Source organism: Pelophylax lessonae (assembly GCF_965119305.1).
Source record: "Pelophylax lessonae genome assembly, chromosome: 3".
NCBI lineage: Eukaryota > Metazoa > Chordata > Amphibia > Anura > Ranidae > Pelophylax > Pelophylax lessonae.
The window spans coordinates 85,154,713-85,174,178 of record NC_138770.1 but is presented as its reverse complement, the minus strand read 5'-3'; the positions used below and the strand labels follow the sequence as shown (position 1 = coordinate 85,174,178).

The following is a 19,466-nucleotide window of genomic DNA, read 5'->3' as shown; positions in this document are numbered from 1 at the left end:
ACAGGAGCCATACAGGAAGCAGCGGCTCTGCTCTCTACTGCAGCCGCTGCTTCCTCCAGCATTACCCGCCAGCAGTCTGCAAAATGAGTAGAAAAGGTATGTGCATTAGCGTATGTAAATTGTTGCAATATCTTTTTTAACAACTAGTTGTGTTTTGTCATAATATGTACATGTATGAATAAAGACATGACCTTTTCTCGCTGCCTAAGTTACATGTGCTAGGGGTGCAACCAGCACCCAGCACATAACTGTAAATATCTGCATGTGCAGTGTTTCTGACTCCTACCACTTCAAATCACTGAAGTGGTCATGGTGGTTAGAGTGTTCCTTTAATATCTCTCAGAAGTAAACCTCTGTATACTGATTCCATTTCATTTGATCATCCTTTAGTTGTGTTAAATTAGAGCTGGGGGATGGGGCGTGGCGGCACTGGAAGGCCACGGCCCCGTTTTAGTACTTGTATATCTTAACTATAGTATATATTTTATATGCGGCCCGAGAAAATTTCTCTACACTCAATGTGGCCCAGAGAAGCCAAAAGGTTGGACACCCATGATCTACAGTATAAGGAGTTGCATCCCCTTTGTGGCTATAACAGCATATACACTTATAGAGCATTTAGAGCTTTATACTGATGTTGGATGAGAAGACCAGGCTTCAGGTATGCATTCAAATGTAGCCCGAGGGTATACTGTAGAGTTTGAGCTCAGGATTTAGGAAGCTGGCTTTGTGCATCTGAACTCTTTTCAGCGGGGTGTGTGTGTGTGTGTGTGTGTGTGTGTGTGTGTGTGTGTGTGTGTGTGTGTAAAAATTGAATATCATCAAAAAGTTAATTTATTTCATTAAATTCAAAAAGTGAAACTTCTATATTATATTGATTTATCACACACAGAGTGATATATTTCAATAATTTCTTTGTTTTAATTTTGATGATTATGGCTTACAGCTAGTGAAAGCTCAAAACTTAGTATCTCAGAAAATTATAATATTGTGAAAAAGTTCAATATTGTAGACTTAACTCAAAACAACTGTAAAGATTTCCTGAGCCTTTAAATGGTCTCTTAGTCTGGTTCAGTAGGTTACACAATCACGAGGAAGACTGCTGACTTGACAGTTGTCCAGATGACAGTCATTGACAACTCCCACAAGGAGGGTAAGTCACAAAAGGTCATTTCTTAAGAAGCTGGATGTTCACAGAGTGCTGTATCCAAGCATATTATTGGAGTGGAAGGAAAAAGTTTGGTGGAAAAAGGTGCACACGCAACAGGGATAACTGCAGCCCTGAGAGGTTTGTGAAGCAAAGGCTAGAATTTGGGGAAGATTCCCAAGGAGTGGACTACAGCTAGTGTCAGAGCCACCACACATCCAGGACATGGGCTAAAACTGTTGCATTCCTTGTGTCAAGCCACTCCTAAACCAGAGACGTCGTCAGAAACGTCTTACCTGGGCTAAGGTAGAAAAAGGACTGGACTGTTGCTTAGTGGTCCAACGTCCTCTTTTCGGATGTAGGTAAATTTTGCATTTAATTTGGAAATCAAGGTCCCAGAGGCTGGAGGAAGAGTGTAGAGGCACAGAATCAGGTGCATGAGGTCCAGTGTGAAGCCTCCACAGTCAGTGATGATTTAGGGAGCCATGTCATCTGCTGATGTTGATCCACTGTATTTTATCTAGTTTGAAGTCAGTGCAGCCCTCTACCATGAAATTCTAGAGCAGTGTTTTTCAACTTCGGTCCTCAGGGCACACTAACAGGCCAGATTTTAAGTATTTCCTTGGGGAGATGCAGACTAAAATACTTCAATCACTGAGCAGCAAATGATATCACCTGTGATGTATTTCAGTTTTCTTGCAAACCTGGCCTGTTAGTGTGCCCTGAGGACCAGAGTTGAGAAACGCTGTTCTAGAGCACTTCATGCTTCCATCTGCTGACCAGCTTTATGGAGATGCCGATTTCATTTTCCAGCAGCACTTAACACCTCCCCACACTGCCAAAAGTGCAAATACCTGGTTTAATGATCATGCTATCACTGTGCTTGATTGGCCATCAAACTCGCCTAACCTAAACCCCTAGAGAATCTGTGGGGTATTGTCAAGAGGAAGATGAGAGACACAAGACCCAACAATGCAGGCGAGCTGAAGGCCAATATCAAAGCAACCTGGGCTTCCTTAACACCTCAGCAGTGACACAGGCTGATCACCTCCATGCCACACTGCATTAATTCATGCAAAAGGAGCCCCGACCAAATATTGAATGCATACTACACTGTACATGGACATACTTTTCAGTAAGCCAACATTTCTGTATTAAATTTTTTTTTTTTTTTTTTATTGGTCTTCTATAATATTCTAATTTTTTGAGATAATGACTATTGGGTTTTTATTAGATGTAAGCCATAATCATCAAAATTAAAAGAAAAGAAATGCTTGAAATATATCACCCTATGTGTAATGAATCTGTATAATATAAGAGTTTCACTTTTTGAATTCATTTACTGAAATAAATTAACTTTTTGATGCTATTGCACCTGTATTACACTAGATGGTCAAAACGTTTTGGATGTCTAACTATCACATCTACACTACATAGCCAAAAGAATGCGGCTACCCTTCTAAATGTGTTAAAAAGGTAATTTTACCTTTTCACAAAAAATGAAAACGGGAACTTCAAAGATTCTGGCCACGCCTCCAGACCCCTCTGTACATAGTAGCCATAAGTATGTAGTGGTCCATACACCATAATGCACAGCTCCAGAGTAAGTATACATCATAAGGCTTGCAATGACATGCACTCATTGGTCAGTGCAGCCACATGATTTTTCTGACCAATGAGAAGTGCTTCTCAGAGCTTGGTATTACGATCTATAAACCACTACACTGACAGCATGACCGCTATGTGCGGCAGGGTCCAGAGGGTTGGTCAGGATATTTGGCGTTGGCTCAACCCCCTTTTTTTTGTTAAGATGAACCTATCCAGTAAAGGGTACTGTTAATGCTACAGGATACAAAGACATTTTAGGTTGCTCCTCCAACCTTGTGGTAATGTTTGGGGAAGATCTTTTTCTGTTCCAGCTAGACTGTACCCCTTGTGCACAAACAAGTTCCATAAAGACATGGTCTGACCAGCTTGATGTGAATGTACGCATGTGGCTTGCACACAGCCCCCAACATCAACCCTACTAATCCTTTTTGCAACATCAATTTTGAGTTAAGTCTACTCATCCAACAGAAGTCTTTGAGGAAGTATATCTTCGTTCAGGCAAATGTGGTCAAACACACTCCGAAATGTTGTGGGAAAATGAAGATTGTTACAGCTACAAAGGGGAGACAATGCCCATAGATTTGGAATGGGAAGGGGGGGGGGGGGGGGAAAGCTGTCTACTCAATATCTCAAGCTGAGTTAAGCTGGCCATAGAGGAATTGAATTTAAAACAAAAATTCGTAGGAAAAGTCTTAGACCGTTCAAAAGGCTTCTTTTGCTTTTAACATTTGATTTTGGAAGAAAAGGACTTTACCAAATAGTTTTAAGAGGGCAGTAACAAGGGAAGATGGTTGTTGAAATGAATGGCCTTCTGACAGAGTATCTTTAATCCAAGTACTACTCAGCAAGGATCCAGGGTCTCTTTAATCCAAGTACTACTCAGCAAGGATCCAAAGTGCACCTTACATTGTCACTTAGAAAGTACTTCCTGTGCTTTGCAACTTCTTCTTGCATTACCAATCACATTTAAACTTATAAGTGTATATCTGATTGGGGACAGTAAGAAACTTCTTGCTACATCAGCATGAGTGAAGCAGCAAGAAGTGGGAATTTCTGGGAAATCCTCTCCTGCTACACAAACCGTGGTTCCTAGATAACCAATAAAAAGGAGTGGGGTGGACTGGTGCACTACTGCAACCAATAAAAAGGAGTGGGGTGGACTGGTGCACTACTGCAATGGCTGATTGTAAAACTAAAATTACATATAGCACCATATCCAGAGTTTGAAAAGTGAAGTTTACAAATCTTATTTCAATTTAACATGCACATGCTAACTCAACAAGTTTCAAATGTTTCAAACTTCTTCATCAGGAGAACATGTGAACAGTATCCGTATAGGAACACCTACTAATGTAAAATCTAAAGTTTCTATACAGTTTGCTAAAAATTGCAGTTCTAGTCTGGTGTTCAATCCTGCCATCCATAGAGGGAATGCAACTGCACGCCGAGTAGGGGTGTTGAAATTAATCGTAGCATCAATGCATCGCGATGCAGCCTTGAACAATTCTAATTCGATGCAGAGGAACGGCTGCATCGATGCATGGACGATGTCAAACCGGCTCCCCCCGCCTCTCCCAGGACAGCCCTGCCAGTGCACTTTAAAGTTAAAACATATTAGTGTCAGTTAATCAGTTTCAGGGACCCCTCCCTACAGTGTAAACTGATGCCTGATTACCTTATTATCTCGGATCTTTCATCGCTGTCAGTTACGTGCTCTTTGGCCGGCCGTTCTCCTCCTCCCTGCCGGCTGGAGTGCACAAGATGAAAGATCGGAGATAATAATAAGGTAATTAGGCATCAGTTTACATTAACCCTTACACGCTGTAGGAAGGGGTCCCTGAAACTGAGTCACTGACACTAATTTGTTTTAACTTTAGAGTGCACTGGCAAGGCTGAAGTCTTGCTCACCTCTCAAGATGATGGGTTTTTCACACAAACTGAAAGCATAAAAGACAAGAGAAGGGCGCACCGACCTAGTGCAATACCATAAAACATTTATTGGAAAATTGTTAAAACCACGTCATACATTATACTCACAAGAGTATGCTATATAAAAGCATAAAATCAAAGAATTCCTTTGACTATCCATTGACCGCAGGACCATATTCCTTAATTAGGACAAGCGAACTTGAAGGTGTCCATATAGATAGGGCTAACGTGTGTCGAGGGAGAACCCTCTTCCTCAGAGCCATCTGATAAAGAATCGAATCAAATCGAATAGTTGACAGGATAATCGTAATTGAATCGATTCCTGAGACCAGTGAAGATCCGCACCTCTAACGCCGAGATCCTCAACCACAACCACAATATATACAGTATATTGCAGGTAGTTTTGATGTGTTACATCAAAAGCAACAAAGAGCGTCAAATAATAAAAAAACGAAATATTCATACAAAAATCCACATCAGTCTTGTTCTGGAGTTCAATCCTGTCACCCATAGAGGCGAAGCAACATCATGCCTAGATCCTGAACCACAAGAGCAATTTATGTATTCCAGGAAGTTTAATACTCAGTAGATCAAGATACTCTGGAATCTGCCTGGGGGATGATGTCTGAAGTATCTTTAATGGATGGGAGAAGTGAACTCCAGACCAGAACGGATTTGGATTCTTGCACAAATATTTTGCTCTTGATCTTTGAAGTAAAAAAAGTGGAGCACTTATTACATCTTTTGAACTACTATCTTCATGTCCCTCGGCTATCCTCTTCTGGATTTGAGAATTTCCACTGCAGCAAACTGTATGGAAACTTTTTATTTTACATTAGTGGGCATTTGAAGCGTGTTGGGCAAACATGTGGATGTTGAATTAAGATTTGTGAACTTCACTTTGCAAACACTGGATATGGTGCTATATACAATTATAATATCTGAATAATACATTTTTAGGAATTTATTTTGGGGAACCATTCTCTATATGCTCAGAAAAATCCATTGCTACAATACACTGAACATGGTGCTATATATAATTTTAATATGTGTACAATACATTTTATGATTTTATGAATTTACCCCGAAAAATGCATCGCTACAAGAATTTTTCGGTTTTAGGTTTGAGGATGTGGGCAAATAGGAAATAAAACCTTTATTGTGTATATATAAACATATATTAATAATATTTCATATGAGGTCTTACTAATGATTTGTACAGGGGCAAAATGATGTCCCTCTCTGCAGTCCATACCCCTTTTAATACAAGAAAGGACTTTGCGCGTTTTGGAAACCGAAGCTCGTCATTTCATGCTATTAGTAAGCTTATGATCTACCAGAATACCCAGATTCTTCTCCACCATTGATTCCCCCAGTATGTATGATGTATGAATGTTTTTAACCCCAAGTCCATAACTTTACATTTCTCAACACTAAACCCCATTTGCCACATAGTTGCCCAATGAGGTCGGCTTTTAAGTTGGAGACATCCTTATAAGGACGTTATTCCACTGCATAGCTTGGTGTCATCTGCAAAGACTGAAATTGCAACTTTTAATCCCAGACCCTAGATCATTAATATATTTAAAAAATTGGATTTTTGTACTTACCGTTCATCAACGGACACAGCGCTCCATAAAATCACAACTACTGGGTTATATTGCCTCCTCCAGACGTAGGGCAAGGCAGAACAAAAAACACCTGGCTATACCCAGGGGCCGTTTTCAGCTTGGTATATAACCCCCCTCTCTGCTCTAGGTAACCAGTTTAGTAGCAAGCAGTATTAGAAGTATCAGAACTCCATAGAGGGATGGGTGCTGTGTCTGTCGATGAACGGTAAGTACAAAAATCCCATTTTCTCTTTCGTTAATCAACGAACACAGCGCTCCATAAATCATAACTACTGGGACATCCAAAAGCAGTGCCAAAAGGAAAATGCGGGGGTCGGGAAAATAACCCAAGGCTAAACACATGCCCCTTAAAAAGGACACCGGAGCGTCTGAAAAAAATAAAAAGTTTAAAGAAAAACACCCCTCAAGAGGGAACAGCCCCTCTTAAAACAGCAGCCTGCAAAACTTTGCGGCCAAAAGAAGCATCAGCAGATGCCAAAGTATCTGTCATATAGAATTTTGTGAAGGTATGCACCGATGACCAAGTGGCTGCCTTGCAAACTTGCGATATTGATGCCGGAAGGCCCAAGAAGCACTCAGCGCCCGAGTAGAATGCGCCATGGCAGGGAAAGGCGGAACCAAGCCTTTTTCTTGGTCCGTCCATAACTACAAAAAGCGATTCTGACCTCCGAAAGGACTCAGTAGCTGTCAGATACACCCAAATCGCATGAACCACATCCAAGGTATGCAAAGCAAATTTCTTGGGATGAGCTGGCTTGGGACACAAGGAAGGCAACACAATGTCCTCATTCAACTGGAATCAGAGACAACTTTAGGCAGGAATGATGGACAGGGACGAAGAACCACTTTATCCCTATGGGCCACCAAATAGGGTCTGCGACAGGATAATACCGCCAATTCAGATACCCTGTGGGCCGAGGTAATAGCCACCAAGAATGTCACCTTCTTAGATAAAGTAGACAAGGGAATCTCAAGGATATTCTCAAATCGAAGTTTCCGTAGAACTGAAAACGCTAAATTTAAATCCCATAGCGGCAAAAGAGACCTGACAGTTGGAGCCACACGTTGAACCCCCTGAATGAAGGTACAAAACGAAAGAGTGCATGGCTAGGGGTCGCTGAAAGAAGATTGCCAAGGCAGATGCCTGGCCCTTGATGGTATTCAAGGCCAACTTCTGAACAATGCCCATTGAAGAAAGGTTACGATCCGAGCCACAGAAAGAATTCGAGGATGAGCGCCAATCGACTCACACCAAGAAACGTACGCTTTACACGTACAACGGTATATCTTGCTGGAAGACGACTTCCTCGCCTTCATTATGGTAGGGATCACTGATCCAGACAAACCTCTACACCTCAGTACCTGGCTTTCAATTGCTAAGCCATTAAAACCAGCGACTCTAAAGCAGGATGGTAGATTAGCCCTTGGGACAACTGGTCTTCTCCGAGAGGAGGCCCTAAAGGGACGTTTACGGCCACCAGGATGATTGGAAGATCCTCGCTCTTGATTCCTCACAGGAACTGCGTAAGAAGCCTGAGCCGATGATGATACTGGCCTTACCATGGCCCTTGGACGCCCGCTGCGTCTGCCAGAGGAACCCGTGATCTCACCACAAACTTCGGTATCCTCCTGTGGGGCTCAACCTGCTAAAGGAGCTGCACGTAGGATTGTGCAAACAGAACTGTCTTGAAGGTAGATACCACCAGACTCAGAACCTGTATGCAAAATCGGGAGAGAGAACTATCTGTGTGACAGCAGTCAGTGAATCACAGCCTGTGTTTCCTGAAATTTTTCCAGAGGAAGGATCACACTGGTCAGAATTAAAATCAGACCTAGGTAATTCAATTCCCTAGACAGGGATAGAGGGTCCCTTCGGTAGTTAGGACATTACCTGAACCTTTGCAGGAATTAAATTTGCACAAGGAAATTGAGGACCTAAAAAACCTGAAAAGAACAAACTTTGCCCCCCTTTCTGGGTACCCCCAAAATAAAAATTTCACGGATCTCCTTGACGCTCACAAAAGAAGTCCACAGGCAAAACACCAGCAAAGATGTTCCCCCACCCCAATAATTTGTGAGGGCAGACCGTCATGCTGAAGGGGTCTTGTCTGCAGGTCTGGAGAAGCTAGCACTAGGCTTACCATACCAAGGTTGCTTGGAACCTCCCAGGGAAGAGGCTCCTTTCCTGGAATGTGGCAGAAAGGTACTCTTCCTCCCGTTATACCCTTAATGATATCATCCAGGGTAGCCCCAAACAGGCGATTGCCTTGAAAGGGCAGATCAATGAGAGCTTTCTTGGAGGCTTGGTCTGTGGACCAATTCTTAAGCCACAGCACGCGCCTAATCACCAACGCTGAAACAAAGTTTGGACAGCACAGGAGCTGTTTTCAAAGCTGCATCACAAACTGCAGTCCATGGACCAAGTGGTCCCCTAAATCAACAGCGCAAGGCCCTGGCGCAAAAGCTTGGCCCATTCAGTTAGGGTCGGAGATACCACAGTGCCAAACCATCCATAATACACATGCTGCATGCCACAGCCTCTGTTTTTCGGGTCCTTAAAAGGACAGGGATTCCTTTACTGGTTATCGTACAGCAAAATGTTTGGGGACCACAAAGGGTATTTTTGGTTGTTCCCATTCCTTACAGGAAAACCTGTCAAAATAAGGCACATAAGGAAACACCTTTGGAGTATGAGGTGACTTATGCGTACCAAACGACACAGCCATGTCCGTGGCTACATCAGCCGCATCCGCCATTTTTAAAGTCTCACGCACTGCAGTGATAAGTGCGTCTACCAGCGCCTTTTCATTCGCTGCTGCGACCATGGAGGAATTGTCCTCACTATCCCTGGACGGGCCGCGACCACGCCAGCATCAGACTCAGAATCAGATGACAGACTGAGCAGGGGGACACTTCCCCAAGGGCCTTTGCCCACACGCCACCTTCACCCGGGACACGAAGGACTGCAGGACCGCCGCCGTCAGTGCAACCACGGGAAGCTGGGGTTTCTGAGGGACCTACAACCTCCATGAGGGAGTCAGTGGGGGAGATGTGACCCTGAGGCGCCATAAGGAAAGGAAGACCTTGTAATACAAAAATGATCTTTTGGCACCACTAAATTATCCCCTCAAGGCTCAGGGTACCTATCAGCAGAGAGAGAGAGAGAGAACAGGGACCCCCAAGGACTCACTCTACCGACCGGAGGTCACCGAGCCAGCCTCTGTCTGTGAGGCTATTTCCCGGCCCACCTAGAGCGTAGCTGCGGTCTTCGTGCGCTTACTGGCTGGGCTGCGGGAACCACTGGATTTATATTATCCAACCCATCGCCCAGCCCGGCAGTTGATAGGAGATCTCCCAAGAGAAAAAACAAAAAAGATGTAAGGAAGGAGAACAAAATGCTAGGAACAGAGATCCCAGCCGGGACCCTAGGTCCTTACTCCTGACTAGACAGATTAAAACTGAATACCTAGAGCAGGGGGGGGGGGGTTTATATACCAAACTGAGGAACTGAGGACAGCCCATGGACACAGCCAGGTGTTTTTTGTTCTGCCTAGTCCTACTCCTGGAGGAGGAAATATAACCCAGTCGTTATGATTTATGGAGTGCTGTGTCCGGCGAACGAAAGAGAAGGTAAGGTTCTCAACACTGAACCTTGGGGAACACCACTAATAGCATTAGACCATTCAGAGTATAAATCATCACCCACTACTCTCTGAATGCGGGCTTTTAGCCAGTTTTCTATCCATTCGCAAACAGATATTTTCAAGCCTGTAGACTTTACCTTACACATTAGCCGTGTGTGGGTAACTGTCAAAAACTTTTGAAAAATCCAAGTATACTATATCCACAGCCACTCTAAGTTTTTGCTTACATCTTTATAAAAATAAAAATCAGATTAGTTGAACCAACTTCGATCTTTTGTGAATCCTTGCTGACTATTGCTTAAAATATTATTTTCTACCAAAAACCCATCTATGTAGTCTATTAAACTCTCCATTATCTTCCCAACAATAGAAGTTAAACTAACCAGTCTGTAGTTACTTGATAAAGATTTGATCCCTTTTAAAACATAGGCATCACATTGGATTTACACCAATTCAGATGTACCATGCTAATCATTAAGTGAGACGTATAGCCAAATCGATTTGTGCTATACCTCTCCTATGGATCAGAGTAGCGCAGTTCATTATGCACTCCTGTGGCCCGTTTTCAGCCAGTCCAGGCTCGAGAAAGATCTTGATTTTACAGTCCGAATCCACCCAGATGCAAGGACCAGCAGCTGGTTTAGCCTCTCAGCATGCCGCTAAGAGCCTGAACCAGCCCTTCCTGCGCCCTCCACAGCCCAGCAGTCCAGTTAGCGCTGGAGGGGCAGAACAGAGCCGGTGACTGACAGTCACTGCTCTCTGCTAATTTTTCTGTGTAGAGCTGTCGGGGGACAGCGCCAATCAGTGCTGCAGCCATCTAGAGGAGTATGATTTTCTATTCCCATAATTCTCTTTTAAAGGGTCTCTTAAAATTGTATCAGTGAGGCAGTGATGGTCACGGAGGCAGGCCATAGATTACTCAAATTTTCTTTCCTTCCACACATAGTGGAAGGAGAAAAAAAAAAAAAAATCACTTGGATTCCCCCATTAAAACATTCAGTGTTGGTGTTGGAATGCCTCCCATAGTGCTATTGTATTCTGTAAGCAGGGGGGCGTGGGGAGCCTTCCCAGCTGGCAGAATACAACGATTACAGTTAACGCCTATAGCGGCTGGCAGTAATCGTATGTAAGAAAATACGACAGGCTGGTTGTACCAAAGTTGATCGATAAATCGACTTGGGTAAAATCAGCCTGCGCAAACATGGTTTGAAATTCAATCAGTCCCTGCTGGACCAGCCAAATTTCGATCCATATATACCCAGGCTTAAATTTGAGGAAATGGTAAAATACATTTAGCTTATCAGATTTCACTTTGCTGTAAACCAATCCACCGTATTGTACGTGGTTAACATCAATAAATAAGTCCATGTGTATGTATGAGAAACTGGTAAACGAGAAACTAAAAGAAACATCTTGCCCAACAAGACCTAAAGGATAGTCACAATTAAAATGCAGTACAAAGCACCAACATATGATTTTATTGACACTTAAAGGGTACAGAGAGAAAACCCACATTTGAATATATATCTGCAGTTCTATAAGGCAGCGTAGTGTGGCAAAGCATAAGGGGAGGTCTTCTGTTAAAGCAGAAAGCAAGCATGTCCCCACCAGAACCCTTTATTATGCACTGAGTGTGACCAATCTTTCCAATCCACAATGATCCCCACAGTCCCCCACATGGAAGCAACACCAGCAAAGTACAAATGTCTTACATTTCAAAGGGTTTTTCCACCCAGAGCCCAAGTTAGTAGTTGGAAAAGGAAGGCTGACAAGGTTAATTGCCTAACAACTTCTTGTATCTCTCAAGGAGCCTGGTAATGAAATTTCTGAAGGAGCCCCCAAGTTTACAAACATTTCTGAGTCGTTAGCTGGGACTCCCAATTTGCCTTTTGGGTTTGTGTCTGATTTACATGTTGGAGAACACAACAGTAAAGCAAAAATACCACAAAAACAGACAGGAGCAGAGCCAGGAGCTACATGGGAAAAAGGTCATCCATGAAGTCCCAAGTGCCAAACATGCACAAGGTGCAAAGATGACCAAATGGATCAATGGAAACAACTATCATTTTTTTACTGAAAACTTCAGATCACACTTTTCCTGATAGCGAGCTCCACCTACTTTTCTATGAGAAGGTGTGTGTGTGTGTTATATATTGGAATAAGATAATAGAAATATTGGGAGGGCAATGATTCCTGGAAACAAGGACATCAAGAAAATCAGCCTGCCCTAAAGGGGAAAAAAGCATGTTTGAGCTCACAGTTATCCCTGTGCCCTTCTACCCCCCTTATATTAGGATCTCCCCCCCCCCCTTTTTATTTAGTCTTCCTATTCCCCTTCCAGTACCCTCTCTTCTCTCCGCTCCTTCCTATCTTTCCCTTCCCCCTCTTGCCTTCTCTTTCCCCCCCAGTCTGTTGTCCGTTTCTTCCCATCGGCTATACGACATGCTAATCCCTACCTAGTGGGATCACTCCCATACATTGGTCGCTCTCAACCCCTAATATCCATACAACCTGGCTAACTGTATTTTATAAATGGTGCCGCTGTGGCACATGAGCCCTCCTTTGAATGGTTTCAGTTGGCCCAGGAATATGCTTCGTGTATCCTTCTACCATCTGCGGCCCGAATTCCGGTTTATGTTATCTACTCTACATGGATCCCACCGAAGCCTCATTAGCGTATAGCCCATTATGTTATATTGTGTTTTTGTGATGCTCACTTTTACGCATATTGTTCTGATTTCTGTATGCTCCTTGTATACCCTGTATGTTCTTCTTTATTTCTTTAATAAAATGTTTATGGATCAAAAAAAAAAAGCACGTTTGAAGGCATGAAGCGGGGAGGAGACAGGGTGCAAAACTCCAGTTTGTGGTCCCTGGAAATGCCTCTCTGAACCAAGGGGTTGGAGAGTTTCTGGAACCAGAAGGATGCCAATCATCATCACACTGAGAAGTTGGGAGGGGGCTTTACTGGAAAGAGGCCTTGAAACCAGACTTAGAGAGACATTTTTTCTTCCAAAATCATGTTCCTGCTTTAGATTTTTGGAAGACTGTTAGGGTTATGCAAGGAACCTTTCCTAACCACAGGAATAGTCCTACTGGTGGGAGAGAAGAGTACTGGCAGGCAACAATTGTCTGGCAGACTGTCACAGAAGAAGTTGCAAGTTGCATGGCAGTTCCACCAAGGAAAAAGGGGCTTTTAAGAGGGCTTCTAACCTGTTCTATTCTAGGCCCTTGAACACAGGGTTATCTCAACTACAGCCACGAGGGTCTTGTTAAGACAAAATATGGTAAAATCTACCCACTTTTGCATTAAATTCTCCTCAATAGGATAGTTGAACAAAGTGTTTTGGAGGAGTAAAAATATTTTCTGGATAAGGTTAGTCCTCAAACGGCAGGATAAAGCAACAAGTGGACCGGGAAAGGTTTTGCTGGATATATAGAGGTGAGCAGACTCAGGCTGCTCTAGCACTAAGCAGAAGCGTACAGCATCAATAAGGCTGGGTTCACACTGTGTGCGGAGCAGCTCGCAGCAGGGGGTCCGATGCACCCCTGTTCACCGTTTCAGGTTTGAATTTTTGGCTGAATTCGGACCTGAAAACAGACCAGAAACGCAGAGGACCCTTCTGCAAACGGCTCCGCAGCCGCCCCAGGGCTGTGTGAACCGGCTTCATTGAGAGTCAGTCACAGTCTCCTGACATGAGAATTGGATGCGGGTAAACCAATTCACATCAGTGTGAACCCAGCCTAAGAATATGAATGGAATCCTTAAGTTTGGATAAAATCTTTGCTACAAGTGTATCATTCTGATCCAATTTCTCGGAAGGGGAGGAATCATCCTCAACTACTACCTTCTCCCCCTCAAGTAATGTGTCTGACTCAAGGGCAAGGGAAGTCGAAGAGAGGAAGTCTAAGAGAGGAAGCCGAAGAGGTATGGCTGTGACCCCCGCTAGCAATGGTCTTAAGGCCTGAGATTATGCCTGTGAAATCTTGACGCTTTGGAAGAAAAATTCCCCTCCGGACAGGAAAAAAAAAAAGCTTGCGTGGCAGATGGGCCACAGGAAGGCAGTGAGTCCGATGGGGGGGGGGGGGGGGGGGACAGTCAGAGTAAAGGGTTCTATAGTCCTGAGTGGACAAACTACCACTGCCATTGGAGCCAAGTGCTGAGTTTGAGGTAGAAAGTCCATCTCAGCTTTTTCCTTTGTTTCAGTCACCTGCCATGCTCTGTGAGTGAAATTTTGTCCCTGGAGGGATACTTACAACCTCCGCGGCTGTGGGAAGGGAGGCCAAGGCCTTGGTACCAAGCTTTGTGACCTGCTGTGAACCCAGGATTCTCAGTAAGAACGTTGTGCTGTGGGCAATAGAGGAGAGCCCGGAGCTGTTGCAGGTTGGAAGGCGCTGCCAGAAAGGGGGAAGAGGAAGGGTGTACAGTCGCAGTAACCCCTTTAGGAATACCGCGCTCCAGGAGCAGTAAGAACCAGAATCCCACAGGTGCATTAGGGGAAGCAGGCACATTAGAGCCAATCAAATTTATGCCAGTGCATGTAATGGCACCAGATTTAAATCTAATCCTGGAAAGCTGTGCAAGCTAAAGGGAAACCTGGAGCTTAGCTTTAAGGAGCAGTAACTGCTGGAATTAGAGCTATTCCAGAGCATATTACTGTGTGTGACACCACAGGGGCGTGCACCTCTCTGAAACTAGCACCTTTTGAAACAAACGGTTGATGGCAGCCTCTACTGCGATCAGCAATATAATTTAAAAATGTATGCAAGAGAACTATATATTTATATTAACAGTACTTTATAAAACAAATCATTCTCATAACAAAAAAAAAAATGCATGTACTTGTGTAGCAAGCACTGAACAAAATATACACAAACTCCAAAAAATATTACAAAGAAAACAAAAAAAAAATAGCATACTGCGGTTTTACAAAATACATTCTTTATACACAATATATATTTACATCAATGGAAAATTTGTAATGAAGCCAAAAGTAAAAATATTTTTGAAAAGGCATGCAGTGAATCTAGTAGCTGGTGTGCCATACTAGATAGAAAATATCGACGATACTTAAATTGGACATTTCAAAATCTTTTAAGTCTGCATGAAAAAAAATCCTGGACACAACACAATATTCAGCAACGGTGTCAATTTTCAAGAAAGCATTGCAATATTATATTAAATGCCAACTCCAACCAAAACTAATGTGCCCATTTGCAAGTAATGGAGCAGGGTCTAGTCCTCCTCCAGGGTAAATTCCTGCTCTGCTGGACCCAAGAGGCCACATCCTTACCAAACACCTCCCAGTAGGGCTTTTCCAAGAGGTCAGTGGTGGGAGCCTAGAAGCGTTTATTTAGAAAACCATGTCGGGAAAGGAAGCTGTTATTGCCAGGACGCTTGCCTCTCCGGCTCAGTAAACTTGGGATGGGCAGACTAGAAGGAAGCAGGCAAGACAGCCTCTTTGCTAAGGCTTTATTCAGGAAACGCGCCTTGGAGACAGTTTTCAGAGCGGGCACCACCTTACACAGGCTGGAGGAATGGGCAGGGTACAGACCTGACATGCTGAGTGACACTGGCAAGGAACAAGATGGCTTCTGTAGTGAAGTCCGTGGGCACCCCCGGCTGAGGAGTGGTGGGATCTGAGGTGCCTGGGAGCTGGAGGTATGATGGCTGCTTGGTGGGCTATGGACAGCTGCTCTTAGTAATGACTGATGGTGTTGACGCCTTTTCTCCTGAGTTCTCGTTTCTGCAAAACATACACCAGATCACTGTTAAAAGGAAAGCAAATGATATCTAAATTGGTTCCAAGTTTATTGATACAGGAACACAGGATCATGGAACTGGATTAGGAATTAATACAACTAGTATTACTCATTATTACGTTGTTAACGTTTACTAGTACTTATTGTATGTGCTTTCTGTGGAGGCTTCTACAGAGCCTCTGGTCTACGAGAAGAAAGCGCCTGGTCACAGAATGAGCCCAATTGGAGTGACAGGTCCAACCCCTTTTAAGGGGGACCTTCACCAACACCCTAAGGGGTAGTTTAGGTAGTTTGACTACATTTCTTGCACTTATGGTATGCTCATGATGGTTAAAATTTACTACTGTTGCTTCAATAGGTTTTTTTAAAGAGTATATTGTATTGCACTATTTTCTTCCTTTTCAATAAAAAATGATGTATACAAATTCTTAAGTATTAGGATAATATGTAAAATATTGGGGAGTCCCATATGGCAACGGTCCATGACTGGAGCTTAAAAAGATTCCCCCTTTGATCAAGAGGTCAGGCCTTTAGCTTGACACCTGCCTTGTCTGTGGATGTCCATGCATGTTAATCTCACAACTTTCAAATTTTTACTCTTACTTTGTAAAGCTAGCCATACCATATAGGTTTCGTTTCTGAGGGCTTAAGATAAAACTAATCAATACCCCAATCTACACTAAACAGCATAGATGGAGCAATCTGCACTGCCAGCTATTTTATTCAGCAAGAATTAGCCAAAATTTGATATGCGTATGGCCAGATTAAATCTCTTCTAAATAAATGTCATAACCATCAATACGCATACAATTATAATGACCAGTGAACAAAGGCTATAATATAAAACATAATTAAATTAAAAAACAAACAATCATGTAATACATTGCAGCTTACCAGTCCTTAGATGTGGTGGCTGCATTAGGACCTTTTCACATGGGCCATGCCCAATCCAATCAGAACACCACCGGTCCAATGAGAGCGTCAAACCAACCATCATATAGTCCCAGCCTATTTTTTTAATAATGGTAAATGTAAAGTAATTAAAAATTGATTTGGACTCGGTCTGATGCGCATTACATCTTCAAAGTTCGGACTATTGGGGGAGTTATGTATCCTGGGGTTCCTTGTTTTATGTGAGTAGCTTAACCTGAGCTATTGAGTTGTGAACCTGCTTATTTTTGCCTTCCCTGCTCTAAAGCATATCTGAGGCTAAAAGTTATTTCGTCGTTATATATAAAAAAAGTCAACCCGACCCAAGACGGATATTTGAAGAAAGAAGTCAAATGGAAAAGGAACGCCACCAAATACCCAGTTGTTGGGAGAGTTGTAAAACTCTCGCCACTGTGCTTTACCAAAAGTTTGGAGTCACTCCAGTCCATCCATTACCCCTTCCCACCCCTCAATCTGTGTGTATATTAACATTCCTAAGCACATTGTCTCATGTCTGGAAATGCATTACCAACTAGGGATAGACCGATTATCGGCAAGGCCGAAATATCGGTGGCCGATACACACTTTCCCCGATATATCGGTATCGGCCCCCGAAACTGGCCAATATTGCCGATATTTTTGGGACATCATTCTGCCTTCTTAGGTTGCCTCCCTCGCCTTGGACAGCCTCGTCTGGAGTTGGGACTAGTCTCGCGGGAGTGTATCAAAGCCATACACCTACCCACAGCAGCCGGTGCCAGACACCCACATCCACAGGCCCTGTACCAGCCAGCCACAGGCACTGTACCAGTCAGCCATCCACCCAAAGGCCTTGTACCAGCCAGCCCCCCACAGCCCCTGTGCCAGCCACCCACCTGCTCACCACAGGCTGCCAGCCACCCACAGACAGGGTGCCAGACAGCCAGCCACCCACAGACAGGGTGCCAGACAGCCAGCCACCCAGACAGGGTGCCAGACAGCCAGCCACCCAGACAGGGTGCCAGACAGCCAGCCACCCAGACAGGGTGCCAGACAGCCAGCCACCCACAGACAGGGTGCCAGACAGCCAGCCACCCACAGACAGGGTGCCAGACAGCCAGCCACCCACAGACAGGGTGCCAGACAGCCAGCCACCCACAGACAGGGTGCCAGACAGCCAGCCACCCACAGACAGGGTGCCAGACAGCCAGCCACCCACATACAGGGTGCCAGACAGCCAGACACCCACCCACCCACAGACAGGGTGCCAGACAGCCAGACACCCACAGGCCCTGTATCAGCCAGCCACAGGCACTATTCCAGCCAGCTACCCACAGGTCCTGTACAAGCCAGCCACCCACCTACCACAGGGTGCCAGCCACCCACCACAGGGTGCCAGACAGCCACCCACCACAGGGTGCCAGACAGCCAGCCACCCGCCCACCACAGGGTGCCAGCAAGCCAGTCATTAAGCATTAAACAAAAATTAACATGTTCAATACCAGATTTGTGTCAAAAATTGTCTTTATTTTCAAAACTTTAAATGTACAAAATATCGGCCCATAGCGGCCGATACCGATACATTGTGACCAAAATATCGGTATCGGCCCTGAAAAAAACATATCAGTCTATCCCTATTAACACCACATCAAGTCTTAGAGAGACACCAGCCGACACTGCGCAGCTGGTGGCTCTCAATTCCAGTGGTCACAGTTCTGGTCCTTACCAATTAGGGTTGTTCCCAATTCTGGGATCAATATGTTACCTATGACATTGACTACAGTGTGAGCTGGTCCAATTAAGTCTTCAGGCCAAATGTGTGAGCTTGATGCTCAAGTTGACTCTGCAGAAACTTTTAGTCACTTCTTCTTCTGGGTTTATTGCAATTGGCATTGTTAGTTTTTTCAAGGCTGCATTGGCACTACTTTTGTGCATATATGCAGGGAAGCGACTGGGTAAGGTCTATATTGGATACAGGATGATGATGATGATAGTGCATCATTATTGGCCTTGTATCATATAACTAGCAGCAAATCTTATATGTACAGTTGTGCTCATAAGTTTACATACCCTGGCAGAATTTATGATTTCTTAGCCATTTTCCAGAGAATATGAATGAGAACACAAAAACTTCCCGTTCCTGTCCCGTTGAGGCATGGATACCACTAGACCTCTGAAGCTATGCTGTGGTATGTGGCAACAAGCCATCAGTAGCAAATCCTTTAAGTTTTGAAGTGGGGCCTCCATGGATCAGACTTGAACTTGACTAGACTTGACCAGAACATCCCACAGATGCTTCATTGAACTGAAATCTGAAGAGTTTGGGAGTCAAGTCAACAATTCAAACTTATTATTGTGTTCCTCAAAAAATACTTTAACATTTTTGCAGGGTGCATTATCCTGCTAAAAGAGGCAACTGCCATCAGGGAATACGGTTTTCATGAAGGGGTGTACTTGGCCAGCAATAATGTTTAGGTAGTTGGTACGTGTCAATTAACATCCACATGAATGGCAGGACCCAAGGTTTCCCAGTAGAACATTGCCCAAAGTAACACACTGCCTCTACTGACTCGCCTTCTTCCCATACTGCATCCTGGTGCCATCTCTTCCCCAGGTAAGCAACACACACGTACCCGGCCATCCACATGATGTAAAAAAAAAAAAAAAAAAAACGTGATTCCTCAACCCAGGCCACCTTCTTCCATTGCTATGTTGTCCAGTTCTAAAGCTCACATGCCATTTGCTGCCTAATCTAGCCAACGGACTTTCAGATGTCATTGTAATGAGATGATCAGCATTATCTACTTAACCTGTCAGTGGTCATAAAGTTATTTA

At 44.0% G+C, this 19,466-nt stretch overlaps 1 protein-coding gene across 1 annotated transcript in view; it reads right to left on the bottom strand.

The window, feature by feature from the left end:
- AGBL5 (AGBL carboxypeptidase 5) overlaps positions 1-19,466 on the bottom strand; it is a 165,109-nt gene that overhangs the window by 17,917 nt on the left and 127,726 nt on the right. Inside the window, exon 12 of the mRNA XM_082249750.1 lies at positions 15,515-15,706. Coding sequence (XP_082105876.1) covers positions 15,515-15,706 — 192 coding nt within the window. The remainder of the gene's footprint in view (positions 1-15,514; positions 15,707-19,466) is intronic.